The sequence below is a fragment of the Electrophorus electricus genome, chromosome 23, assembly GCF_041902795.1.
Source record: "Electrophorus electricus isolate QZ-2024a chromosome 23, ASM4190279v1, whole genome shotgun sequence".
In the NCBI taxonomy this organism is placed as follows: Eukaryota; Metazoa; Chordata; class Actinopteri; order Gymnotiformes; family Gymnotidae; genus Electrophorus; species Electrophorus electricus.
The window spans coordinates 11,253,644-11,267,500 of NC_137519.1; the positions used below are offsets into that span (position 1 = coordinate 11,253,644).

At 40.3% G+C, this 13,857-nt stretch overlaps 1 protein-coding gene across 2 annotated transcripts in view; it reads left to right on the top strand.

Moving 5' to 3' along the window:
• The first annotated feature begins 8,094 nt into the window (after window positions 1-8,094).
• itga11a (integrin, alpha 11a) overlaps window positions 8,095-13,857 on the top strand; it is a 40,167-nt gene continuing 34,404 nt past the window's right edge. For both annotated transcript variants that reach the window (XM_027017700.3, XM_081706307.1), the window contains exon 1: window positions 8,095-8,248. In XM_027017700.3, the coding sequence (XP_026873501.2) occupies window positions 8,197-8,248 (52 nt within the window). In that variant the 5' untranslated portion in view covers window positions 8,095-8,196. The remainder of the gene's footprint in view (window positions 8,249-13,857) is intronic.

Below are 13,857 nucleotides of genomic sequence, written 5' to 3' on the forward strand. Positions count from 1 at the left end.
CACCACATATCATCGCAGTGAGGATATTCATTCCATTGTAGCATTCCCAGACTACACAGTTGAATCTTTGGGTAAAACATGGCTGCTTTGCAGTGAAGCCTTCATCACAGTGTGTGTTTGTGAGGAGGTCAGCACTATTAGCCAAAGCCACAAAATTCCTCCTCCCTTAAAAAAAAAGCTGTCAAGCCCAGTGCCATGCAAATGCGTGTACCTTGGCACGGGTGCTTAGTTGACTCAAGATTCTGTGGTCTGACCATAATCCCTGACTCTCATAAGATGATTTCTTTTAAGGTATGGACACATTTATGTGCTCTAGTGAGCACCTCAGTGTATCCATCAAGCAGACATGGCAAACTGACAGTGGACATTTGAGTCATCTGGAATAATCTGGAAAAACTTAATAAAAACAGTAGCATGGAGAAGTGAGAGTTCAGGGGTTATCTATTCTCTGTAGATTTTTGTCTTTTTTGTGACCTCCATCTCCAGTAGATTTTACACTGGTCTTGCAAACATTTGAATGGGGTCAGTGCATCAAGACTCCATAGTTTTCATTCTGCTGTGGTTTTCTTCTCATTGCACGAAGCTGGTCAGTGCTTTCCTGAGGCCTGGCATTCTGAGCATAGTTATTCAGCCACAAAACATCCCATTAACTGAATTTTGTGTGGAGTTTCATCATCACAGACAGTTACTATGGCAGCCAGTCCACAAAGATCCGGAAAGTTTTTTTTTTTTTAATTTGTTGAGAAATATCTCAACAGAAATATTGCAGTGAAACTTTGGGAAGATAGCTGACTTCACAACAGTAGAACAAACTGCTTAGACAAGGAACCCTGAGGGTGAGTGACATTCTGTCATCTTATTGCAACAAAAAACATTGTTGCTGTCCTCTAATGTGTCAAAAAAAGGCTTCAAAATTAAAATGTGAGCTTACAGTGTTCTAAAGGAAGACTGTATGATTTTCCTGAAAAGGAAGGTTTATCCCACACATACAACTTTACACATGAAACATTATCCTTCCTGTGGCAGGATAGCATATTATTTTGAAACATGTAACTGTATATGTAACATTAATAGTTTGATGTATTGCATCTTAGCCAAACTTCACAGACCTGTGAGGAAAATAGTGGAAAAAAACTGTCTGGCAAACAGATGTCACTACAAAAACATAAGTGAAACCGGTTCACATTTTTGACCTTGGTTGTCAGTTTTTGAGGATATAATGTGTGGAAAACCAGATCATAATCTGAGGCACAGATCAGGCAGCATTCAGCAGCATGTTTCTGATCAGCCAGTGCATCAGTGATTTGCAAGCTTCAGGATCCCCGAGCTGCAGAGTGACTGTCAGTGCTCCACCCATCCACTGCCGGCAGTCTGCAGTGTTTACAATCCACCGTATATTGGATAAAGACCTGCAACCTGCAGCCAATGCAGAGCCAGAGAGCAGATGATAGAGATGCCCGTTTCAGTGAGTGTCTTGGCTGCCATTCTTTTCACAAGCAGCAGGAACTTCTAGATCGCCCAACTATTTATGGTCAGTCAGCTTCTTCACTTTTAGCAGACCATCAAGATTTCGGGAGAACATGTCTGCCACCCCATACGTTCCTTAGCGCTCACTGGTGCTCCCCTGCGTCACCAAATGTGATACATTCAGGCTAGATATTTTGGAGTAGTTCACCACATACTCACTCTAAACTTTGTCCTCCAGTATAATGTTTAAGAACTAAGCAGCTTTATTTTAGATGAAGGCTTGTGTGCCCACAGAGCCCTGCTGAACATATACATAACGCAGGGGATAGATGTGGGATTGCACTGAGGCAAGTTTTTAAAACAAGTATTCCTTAACTGTGCATCTACAGGATCCCAGTATCATCTGAAGGTCCAATAATTAAAGCTACCGGGCCGTAAACTAGCCCCACGAGTGTGCAGCCCTGTTTGCTACTTGTGCAAAAAGCTCTGTTCACAATTAATCTGAGGCTTTGCGGTGGAGCCCCACAGATCCCATCTGACCTAATGTAGGAGATAAATTAGTCTCTCTACTCTTATTCTGAACTCTTTGTCCACCCTCAGAGGGCCTGATGTGCCATCCCTGTCCAGCTTCTGCTGTGCATCACGCTAGAAGCGCTGCCGGGGTGATCAGGATAATTGTTTGCTGTTTCTGGTCAGTATTCAGAGCCTTTATGAATGTAAGCATCTCTCTCTCTCTCTCTCTCTCTCTCTCTCTCTCTCTCTCTCTCTCTCTCTCCATCTCTCTATACATTTCTGCAGTTTAGCATTATGGCGTTGGGGTGGGGTGATCCACTGTTCTGTGGAAAGACTGACAGAGGCAATCCAACTCCTTCTCTGCTTTGGCTGGTTTCCTCCATTTACTTAGAGGCCAATTTTAATTGCAGGTTCTGCTTCAATTTATCATTTGTTTGCAACTGTTGATGTCTTGCAAGCAGACAGTAGGAGATTTTTGCGCCATGAGCTACGTCCTCACAGCCCTGCTGCCTCGTGTTTGTGCTGTGATAGTTACCAGACTAACTGCACCGCATTCTCCTTCTTGACCACCACAAGGAAAACAACCACTCCATCCCTCCTTCCTATCCTTCAGTCTTTGCTGGGGGAGAACATGGTCCTTTTGTTTCCCAAGAGGACCAGGATCATATTGTTTTGATTATGCCTGCCTAAGTTAGTTACCTTAGTTCAGCCATGCACAAGGAAATGTGTGAGCTCCAGAGTGATGGTATATTCATGAATGGTTATAGTTTCCTGGTATATTCATGAATGATATATTCTCCTGGTACCTTGATTAATTTGGTCCAAAACACTTTGGCCATTTTCTGCCAATGTGTCAGATAAATTAGGGTACAAATTCACTAAAGTATTATTGGCTGTTTTTGCATTAGCATTATTGTTTTTTCATATCTAAGTGCTTCCTCAGTAAAATAGAGCAGAAATATGTCATTCCAATGTTTTTCAATCTTATAACATATAATGATAATAATAAGCACCTTTTATAGCCCATATATTTCCATCAGATATTTGTAACAGATTTATAGTTCCTAATGAGAGTATTCTCAGTGGCATTTCCCTGCTCAGAGCACTAATGTCAGTCTAACTCCTGATGTAATGTTATTAGGATTACTCAATCTTTAGGACTTGGAAAGAGTTCTTCTGTCATTTTAAAAGTCCTTTACTGTTCTGTTTTCACATTTGCATTATTGTGTGAAGTATTGCATTAGGTGTCTGGTTGCCTATCTGGGTTAACCTTTGATTTGTTATTTCTCAAACTCACCAACTGAGTTTGCTTAAATCGTTTATGGAAAACACTCATCTGAGCTGTATCGTATATATTTAAAATAAGCTGTGAGGAAGAATTTAATTTGGAAAGGATCTTGGATATCATATGCATTTGCCTTTCATATGCATTTATGAAGATTGCAGAAATTATTTGAAAGTTAGATGATTTTTGTTGTTGTTGTGATTCTGCTTCACTGAAACAGGAGCAGGAAACAGACATTGCACTTAGATGGCAGGCTGTGCATGGAGCAGCTTGATGAAAATAAAGATGATTTTAAGTAGACTTAATGGGAGCAACTCCCTTTAATTCAGGATGTTTAAGATCAACATCGATAGTCCTCTGACCATATGTTCAAATAACTGACTAACTAACCAACTAAATATTATTATTATTTTTATTATTATTATTATGTTGGCTTGGCAAATCCAAAATTATTACTAATAATAAATATGAATAATAATTAATAATAATCTTGTTCTGATTTTTGTATTCACAAACATTTACCATCTCCCATTGGCTGTCTCTAAGTTAAGGTTGAAGCAGAGCTTTTGCAGTGGTAGCTTCCTTTTGCTCAGTTTGGTCCCTCCACATTACCTGTTCTAAAATCTGGCCTCATTATTATCGCTGGACTTTTAACTCAGTATGAGAGTTGCTTTGCTTTTATTACCACTTTATTTTTATTTTTGTTGTTGTTGTTGTTCTATCTCTGTCCTTTGTCATTCATTTAAACTTGTCCTTGTCTTATTGCTCTGCTTATGGTTGTGGTTAGTTTACTTCGGTCAGCTGTTGTTATTTTTCAATGTGCTTTATAAATATGTATGAATGGAATGAAATGATGTTTTCACCATCTGCAGTTTTTGTTGTAGAACTATGAAATTCTTCACAAATGTAGTTTCCATATGGGAATAGTGTGCATGTGCTTTTGGGAAAGATCAGATTTCCAGTTTTCATGTGATAGCCCGACAAAGTCAAATTCTTTATTCTATCCTTTCATTCATCTCCATCCTCCCAGAGGAACCCACTGACTTTATTATTTCTTCAACTGTGAAGATAGAACAACTAAATTTGCTATATTGATTGAACTATTAGGCCCAGTCACCAAACTGCACTTCACACTGGTTCTTGTCTATCCACCAATTCTATCCTTTCATTCATCCCTCCATCCTCCCATAGGAACTTATAGATTGCATAACTCCCTTACTTTTCAAGCTATAGCCCTAAAACCTGGTAAAATGATTCAACATTTGACTGCAAGCACTGCGTTTCATACTGATGGCACTTGTCTGTCTATACCTTTTATCCATTCATTCATCCCTCCGTCCCTCCATAGAAGCCCAATATTCAATATCTGAAATAGCACCAAACTTCATTTGGTACTGACTTATTCTCCATTCAGTAGCGCCAAACTGCATTAGTTACTGACTTATTCTCCATTCAGTAGTGCCAAACTGCTTTTGGTACTGACTTATTCTCCATTCAGTAGTGCCAAACTGCATTTGGTACTGACTTATTCTCCATTCAGTAGCGCCAATCTGCGTTTCACCTTCTATCCTTTCATTCATCCTTCTATCATCCCTTAGGACCCCCCCCCCCATTGATTTTATAACTCCCATAATGTTCAAGCTATAGCCATCGATCTTTTTTTAGCTGTTTAGCAATTTTTAGCTGTTTATCAAGCCAATATGAAGTGTACTCACATTCTTCTTCTTCGTCTTCTTCTTCTTCTTCTTCTTCTTCTTCTTCTTCTTCTTCTTATTATTATTATTATGAATTTTTAAAAGTGCATTTTAAACTGCTTTTTAGAAGTATTAAGTGCCTGATAAAAGTCTTGGGTGAGGAGTTCATAACTTGGGCATAAACACCAAAAGCATCCCCACTGCTTTTTTAATAGCTACCTCCTGGTATATTTAGCAGCTCAGCACAAATTGATGTTAAGCAGTCGCAGATGTACAAAGAAACTTCCTTTTTATGCAATCTGTTTTAAGAGTGCATAAAAGTAAAGTAATTCATTACTTTAAGTAAAATAATTAATTACTTTACCTTAATAAACCTTACTAACATTAGCAGTATGTAACATAAAGCTTATATCACAGGATATGTGTGTACTCCTATGTGTATTTAGCCTCCCTAACTTTATTTTAATCGGAGGAACCTAGTTTACCTTTTTCCACCTGAACCAACAAAGTATATTTCTTTTTTATTTCTTTAATTTTATTTCAGGAAATTATTATCAGAATTATAATTTGATTTCAACCCATAGTGATACATACAATGACCTATGCTTCTTAGGTGTCAAAAAACATTCCAATAAAGCAAGGATTGAAACAATGAAATCAGCATTAGTCATTAATTACTCTCACTAATATTGTTTCAGTACTACAGCCCATTTGCTTGTCATTTATAATCTTAACGCACTCACCTGTATACAGTAAAGACACAAGGACACACAATGTCAATGATGCAAAGCACCATGGACTTTAGCCCTTTTAAAAGCTACATGAATGTTTATAGTGCCCTCTTGTGGACAATCTTCATCCTGCTAAATGTGAGTGAGTGAGAAAGCCAGGCCCATGTGGTGCTTTGTAGCCAGGCACATGTGGAGCAATTAACCCTCGTGAAACAAGTAGATACTCATATACAGTGAATTTTCTAAGGACAGCAACTTTGTAGTTAAAGACAGCAAAATGTGATAAAGGAAGTCTGATTACTGGGCACTGATTATGAGATATATTTATAAAGGAATGATGTATAATGTCTGATTATCAGAACAAGCCATAGAGCAGATGCACTGGGATCTAAAAGATACACTAGTCCTCTAATGCAGCAATCGTACAGACCGTGTGTGTTGGGAGGGGTTGAGAGAGAGTGAGAGAGAGAAAGAGAGAGAAGAGATGTGAACACACATTGATTCCTTTACTAACAGGATGTTTTGATCAGATATTAATTACACCGCAGTGGTTGTGCAACATGCTAATTCAGACAGGAATGTGGGTCACATATCTGAAGACAGTCGGATGATTGTCAGTATCGGCTGTTACATAATGTGTCATTATATGGCTGGCTTGGTCGTGGAAGTTGGCTAAGGTTGAACTGGAGGTGACACAGTATTTAAGAGTTAAAATGCAGATATGTAAACCACAGACCTCTGTAGTATTCATATTAAGGTCAACATATCCAAAGGAATTACTAGTGCTGTGTTATGTACACTGCCTGGCCAAAAAAAAGGTCAACACATAGATTTAATTAAGCAAATAGGTAAGAGCCTCCCATTGGATAATTACTGCATGGGTGATTATGTTTCATCTGGCAACAAGTTATTTAACCCTAACTGATGCAGTGAGTAGCTTCTCATTTGTTCAAAAAACATGCTGAAAGACAAATCCTGTGGTCATGGAAAAGATGTTTATATGTTTCAGAAGGGTCAAATTATTGGCATGCATCAAACAGAGAAAACATCTAAGGATGTTGCTGAAACTACTAAAATCGGGTTAAGAACTGTCCAACACATTAAAAAGTGAAAGGACAGTGGGGAAACATCATCTTCAAGGAAGGAATGTGGTCAGAAAAAAATCTTCAATGATCATGACCGGCGTTCACTTAAACGTGTGGTGAAATCAAATTGTAGAAAAACAACAATAGAACTCAGGGATATGTTTAATAGTGAAAGTAAGAGCATTTCCACATACACAATGCAAAGGGAACTCAAGGGATTGGGATTAAACAGCTGTGTAGCCTTAAGAAAACCATTTGTCAGTGAGAGTAACCGGCAAAAACGGCTCCAAATTGTTAGGGAGCATAAAGATTGGACTCTGGAGCGATGGAAGAAGGTCATGTGGTCTGATGAGTCCAGATTTACCCTGTTCCAGAGTGATGGGCGCATCAGGGTATGAAGAGAGGCAGCTGAAGTGATGCACCCATCATGCCTAGTTTCTACCGTACAAGCCTGTGGGGGCAGTGCTATGATCTGAGGTTGCTGCAGCTGGTTAGGTCTAGGTTCAGCAACATTATGTGCCCAGAGAATGAGGTCAGCTGACTACCTGAATGTACTGAACGACCAGGTTATTCCATCAATGGATTTTTTCTTCCCTGATGGCGCAGGCATATTCCAAGATGACAATGCCAGGATTCAACATGCTCAAATTGTGAAAGAGTGGTTCAGGGAGCATGAGACATTATTTTCACACATAGATTGGCCAACACAGAGTCCAGACCTGAACCCCATTGAAAACCTTTGGGATGTGCTGGAGAAGACTTTGCACAGTGGTCCAAATCTCCCATCATCAATACAACATCTTGGGGAAAAATTAATGCAAGTCTGGACAGAAATAAATGTGACATTGCAGAAGCTTGTGGAAACGATGCCACAGCGAATGCATGCCGTAATCAAAGCTAAAGGCGATCTAACAAAATATTAGAGAGTGTGTGATCTTTTTTTTGGCCAGGCAGTGTATATTGGTACATTAACAGTGATAATTTTTTTGGTATGAAACAAAAATAGAACTTTACATTCAATTTTTATCGCTGCCTGGGTTCAAATTTATGAATATCACTGGGTTTTTGAGATAAATCACTCAAACTTATAAAACTCATAAAATAGTGACCTAACATAACTTTTGGTTTTGCGTGTCTCAAAACATGAGGAGAAATGGTGCATGAGTGAAAGGGGGGGGAGAAGGAGAGTTAGGGACAAGCAGCTGTTGGCTTAGCGTGCACCTCCTTTTGGTTGAGCCACAGTCTCCTCCTCCCTCCTTCAGATATAGTGAGTGTTTTCAGCAGCAGTGGAGTCAATCAGGCCTGGGTCCTAAGGAGAGCACACTGAGAGACATACTGCCCTCACACGCACACGTGCTTACAACTCCCTCTCACGCACACATACACACACACCCCCAACATCCACACACACACCAAAACACATGGAGTACTACTACTGCACTCTACTGCTGTGGATCCTATCCATGCTGTCAGGTGAGTGTGTGGGAGTGTGTGAGTGTATGTGTGTACTCACATGTGCATGTAGTCTGTGTGTATGTTGTTTTTAGCTTTTGGCCTTTGAAGGTATGGCTCTGTAATAGTAATATTGGAGGAACAAAGTGCTTACAGCATATCTTCTGAAGTAGCAGTGATTATGTAGGATTTTTTTGCATGTCTAATTTGTTATAGACTAGTGTTATTGCAGAAGCTTTTGTTCTGGAAGTCCTTAACTTTTCCCATGCTTTTGTTCCTCGCCTTGCTGATGATGCAGGCAAGGGCAGCTCAGCAGTTAAGGGATTAGACTAGTAATCAGGATACCTCTACCACTGCTGGGCCTGAACAAGGTCCTTAACCCTCAATTGCTCAAAATTGTACTCAGTCACTGTTGTATGTCACTTTGGATAAAGGTGTCTGCAAAATGCCGTAAATGTCAAATTATGTTGTGTATGGAATTTTGCAGTAAAAGGTGTTGCAGTGAAATGAGTCCTTGCAAAGCATTCATTCTTTCCAGAGCCTGATCTGACACAATTATTGGTGAAATTATAATCATAGCAGTCCATAGAGAGGATCTACAGGCTGATTGCCATCCGGAGGCTGTTAAAACAGACTTTATTAAAGGGACTTCTGCCATGTGGACAGAGTCTTGCTAATGTTTATGAACAACAGATCAGACTCTAAACTATTTGGAATTAAAGGCCCTGGTCACAGAAAGTACAAGCAAAATTCAGAGACATTTCATTCAGATGTGACCTCAGAGAGGTTATTTTAGTTCATCAACTCGTGCTTTGCCAGATTATTTTTCCAGTTCAACAGGAGACAGAGGTCAAAAAACTGGCTCAAAGGCTAAAGCATCCCTGTTTAAGTAGACAGAACAAAACGATATTTAGTTTCCAAAAAGCAAGATACGCATGAATCAGCATGACTGCATTTACCAGCATCCTTATCTATGTGACATGAGTGGGAAAGAGCCAAACATTATTTAACAATAATAGTTTTTCTTTGTACTCAAATCCATTTTACACTGAAATTGGAGTTTATGTGCTGTGAAAATGTGTGTCGCTGAAAGATAAAGAACTGGAGAGACAGATGGGTAGACAGCATGAGGGAGATTAATACAATGCATCAGATATAGGACAGCTTCTGAAGTGTGATCATGTGTAACGTTTTGGAATCTGCAAGTTTGCAGACATTCTTTCTGTCTTTGTGTGTGAGAGCGAAAGAGCGATAAAAAGAGAGAATGAGAGAAAGAGATCGAGAGAGAGAGAGAGAGAGAGAGAGAGAGAGAGAGAACTTTGTTGGAAAGCTTGCCCTGTGTGCTAATCGGTTTTGGTTTTCATCGGCTGCTGGTCATCCAGCTGCAGGTCTGGATGTCTCACTCTCAGCCCAGAAGAGTTCACTTAACACTCAGGTTTCGTCTTGCCTTTACTTCTCCCCTAACACATCTGCTTTCATCATACCTGGTAATGGCACCCATAACAATAGCATGATATGCTGTAGACAGGCATTTTTTTTCCATCTAAGCTTCTCAATCTGGTCTCAATGTGTAGACCTGAAAGGCTTGAGGGATGTGAGAAGTCTGAGTCATGCATATTAGATACTGATGTTTTGTCTTGTAGTGTTTTTCTCAGGAACATCCCTCGCTGTTTGGCTGGAAAGGAACAAACAGATGTTATGAATTGTGCTGTACTGGTATCTCCTCTCTTAGTTCCCCTGTATTCTGCTTATGTAGGCTGTTTTTTGTCTGTCATATGGAATACGCTGTCCATGCTGTCAGCGGCTTTACCCCATTTCCCTGTGAGGTGATAGCAGAGATTGACATTAGTGGCTGACTTAGATGTTGACTTTGGTGGTATTCAGATGTTGCTGCCCCACTGGTCCAGTTTGCATACTGTGGCCTGCAAAGCCAAACGAGTAGTTGCGGTAGGTTTGTATGTCTAGCAGGGCCCAGAGCTTTGGGAGAGTTGTTTAACACAGGCTGACTGTATTGATGCCCCTCTCCTGCGAGGAGCTGGCCCCCTCTCTTGCTAGATGTCTGTCAACAGCACTCTGATGGGCTTTCCAGACTGGGCAACGCACAGCAGGGGAAGCTAACATAGACTGAGAGATGGATGACTTCACCATTCCCTCTATATTTAGATTCCTACTGAAATTATAAGCATATTGGCGTCCTCTGTGTGCATAATACATCTGGTTGGGGTGGAAGAACATGGCGAGATTCACTTCCAGCATGTGGAGTTTATTAAAAGAAAATCTGCTGGGTCATAATCCTAGCCAGTGGGCAACAGTAAGCATCATTAGCATCAGATCAGCTCTACATGTAAATATTTGTGGAGGAAGAAAAGAATGAGGGAGTGACATCCATCACAGATGCTGGAGACATCCATCACAGATGGTGGAGATATCCATCACAGATGCTGGAGACATTCATCACAGATGCTGGAGACATCCATCACAGATGCTGGAGATATCCATCACAGATGCTGGAGACATCCATCACAGATGCTGGAGACATCCATCACAGATGCTGGAGACATCCATCACAGATGGTGGAGACATCCATCACAAATGGTGGAGATATCCATCACAAATGGTGGAGACATCCATCACAGATGGTGGAGATATCCATCACAGATGGTGGAGACATCCATCACAGATGCTGGAGACATCCATCACAGATGCTGGAGACATCCATCTGCAGTTTCAAGCCTGGGCTTCGGTGTCACATGCAAAGTCTTGAACAGAGTTTGGCTTTTTGTTTGGACATAAATGAGTGGCTGTGGTAAAGATTTGGTCCACAAGGGTGATGATCTGGGTTTTCATTTAAGCCTGATTTGGATTCAGGTCAGCTCAGTTTTTATTCAGGTGTTATAGTGAGATGGGCCGAGACTTTGGTGCATCTGTTTTGGAATTGAATTGATTGAGCCTTAAATTTTGGACTTGTGCCTTGGGGAAAGGTGATGCTGGTGGTGCTTATTCAGTTGTTCCAGTTATTGACTGATGTTAGTCTTCCTGATGTCGAAGGCACTCTGTTCTTATTACAGGCCTGAGGTCTTCAGCAGATATCAGATCTCACAAAGCATTTCCGAGCAAGAGAACTAACCTGGGATCAGATTCCACCATGTTAATAGAGCTGTTAGTGACAAAAGCAGATCCTAGATCAGTCTTCCTGCTTGAGGTACTTTGTAAACATATGGCAATAAAGGTCATCCACTGGTTTCTGAGCACCAGCTCCAGCTCACACAAGCCAACTATTTGTCAACGTGGCTGTGCTGGAGCTCCTGTAGTCTGGTTCCATGCCAGTGGCTGGGCCAGGACATCCAAGACCACCAGCCACTGTGCTGAAGTTTATTTATCTGGGCAGAATTAGCCATGCACAGGAAAGTCAGACGAAGACTCAGGCCAGCTTCAGGAGCTGCAGACACAGCTGGCTCTGCTAAACTGCTCCGCCACATTAGGGTTTCATATGGAAACTGGGGGCTCTGTTTCTCTTTTTCACCTCTTACATTTGTTGCAGGAGTGAAGTAAAAAATGTGGCTGTCTGATAGTTGGAATAGTTTCTGTGACAAGCCCAGAGTCTTTGCAGCATTACTGGTGATTTATTTTAATGTTTTTTTATAATGAAAGGGTGAAAAAATACTAAAACATATGTGGGAGGGAGCTCACAGTTAAAAGGGGGAATAAACTTTGACTCTTACTATTAGCACTATTTTTAAGCTATTTTTATCCTCCTCTCTGCCTAACTGATCCACTTGTTGATTCATTTTTTTTTTTTTTTTTTTTAAGACGTGGGCCATAAGTTTCCATGTCCATTTTTTATAGCTGTTTGTGAACAAATAGAACAGGAAATTAATAAAGTAGAGAAAGAGTCAATATTTAGATGGAAGTCAACATGTTTAGCCTGATATGTCAGACTGTCACGGTTGCTGGAGAGTCTCCCCGCAGGGCCTGGGTGAAGGAACAGACTCTGCAGGAGGCTTTCAGTTGCTGCATGCCATGATGCCACCATTAGAGTGCACAAGACTTTACTTCATGCTGTATTTCATTTCTCACTTTGTCAAGGGTCAAGAAATCTCAATATATTATGGTGGTGTGATTTCTATCTTTTACAGTATTCAAAATTCCATCCAAATTAATATGTGCATCGTCTTGGATTTATAGATGTCATTGGTTTATTAGCTCGCTATAGGTTTTTCAGTGTTAAATACTGGTGGTGTCCCATTGTCAGTAAGGTGTGTGCTTTCACAGAGAAGACTATGTAACTCGGGTTTCACAGCACTGAAAAGCTGCCTGCTTGGTGTATGTGAACCAAGCATCAAATTCATTTTCTCTATGAAAGCTTTAATGCCTTTAATTGCTATAGGTAGAAGTGTCAGCTGTCCTCTGACCCAGGGATGTAAAGTACTGTTTCTGATTATTTTGTCAGCAAAAGCTCCATTCTCTCTACTTCTTTTTCTTTGTTTATAGTGTGTTACCAAAGTGATTTGAATGGTCTCAAGTTATTAGAAAATGCACCAGTGATAGTCTATTAAGAAGTCATAGCATATCTTCTGTGTGTCCCTCTCTCTCTCTCTCTCTCTCTCTCTCTCTGTTTCACACATGTGCTACCTTCATCTGACTGTGACCAAAAAAAACAAACCCAAACCCAAAAGCAGTGGAAGAGAAACATGCTTTACTTCATGTGTCAAATCCAGTTTTGTGGAGAAGACATCACCCATTAGCAGCACAGTGGCAGACTGCTGTCCCCACTGTTGCCAAGGAGACGCTGTGTACCAGAGCAAGGGGCACTGAAAGACATGGTAACAGTGAAAGAGAAATAGAAAAGGGGAATATAAAGAAGTCAGACGAAGGCTAAGAAGACTTAAATTCCCTTCTCCTCCCACTTGCCAAAAGGCGTCTGTGCTCCTCATTCATCTGTGCTCTGCATGATTAAGTGTTATTACTGGAAAGTAAAACCCATGAAAGGTTCAGACATTATGCTTATCACCGTTATCATCAGTAAATACTTTCAGCTACCTTGGCAGCAGGTATAGGGCAGGTGATTCTTCTTTAAAGAAAACCTCTGCTGATAAGACCTTTAATTGAAACCAGGGGTCCTCATGCAGAGATCACCGTTCAGGCAAGGAGACTGAAGCCCAGACTTTGATCAGGTTCTTGGATTGTGTTATATCCTTTCAAAAAAATCTATAGTTATCCCTGTGTGTGTGGGTTTTTTTTGGGGGGGGGGGGGGGGGGTTTGGTCCTCGTGTGCTTTAATCACTGATTTGCTACAATTCACACATAAATTAACCAACATATAGCTGGGTCAAAGAGTTATGTACCTGTAATAGATTTAGAGAACAGGCCTTCAGAGATGTATAAAACAGGATTAATAGTCATGCTGTAATCTTGTACTTAGAGCTCTCCTACTTCAAAAAACATGAAAACATTTATTCTATGTAAAACCAGAGACTTGCATCTCACTCTGAAGGACTACTTGTTTGATTAATCAAACACAGTATGCCAAAAAGAGACATTATCATGGTTTAAAAAAGTTTTTTTAAATTTTATTAATTTTTATACATTTAGGTCATTTGTGTGATAGTGTATTACATCAGCCTCAAAAA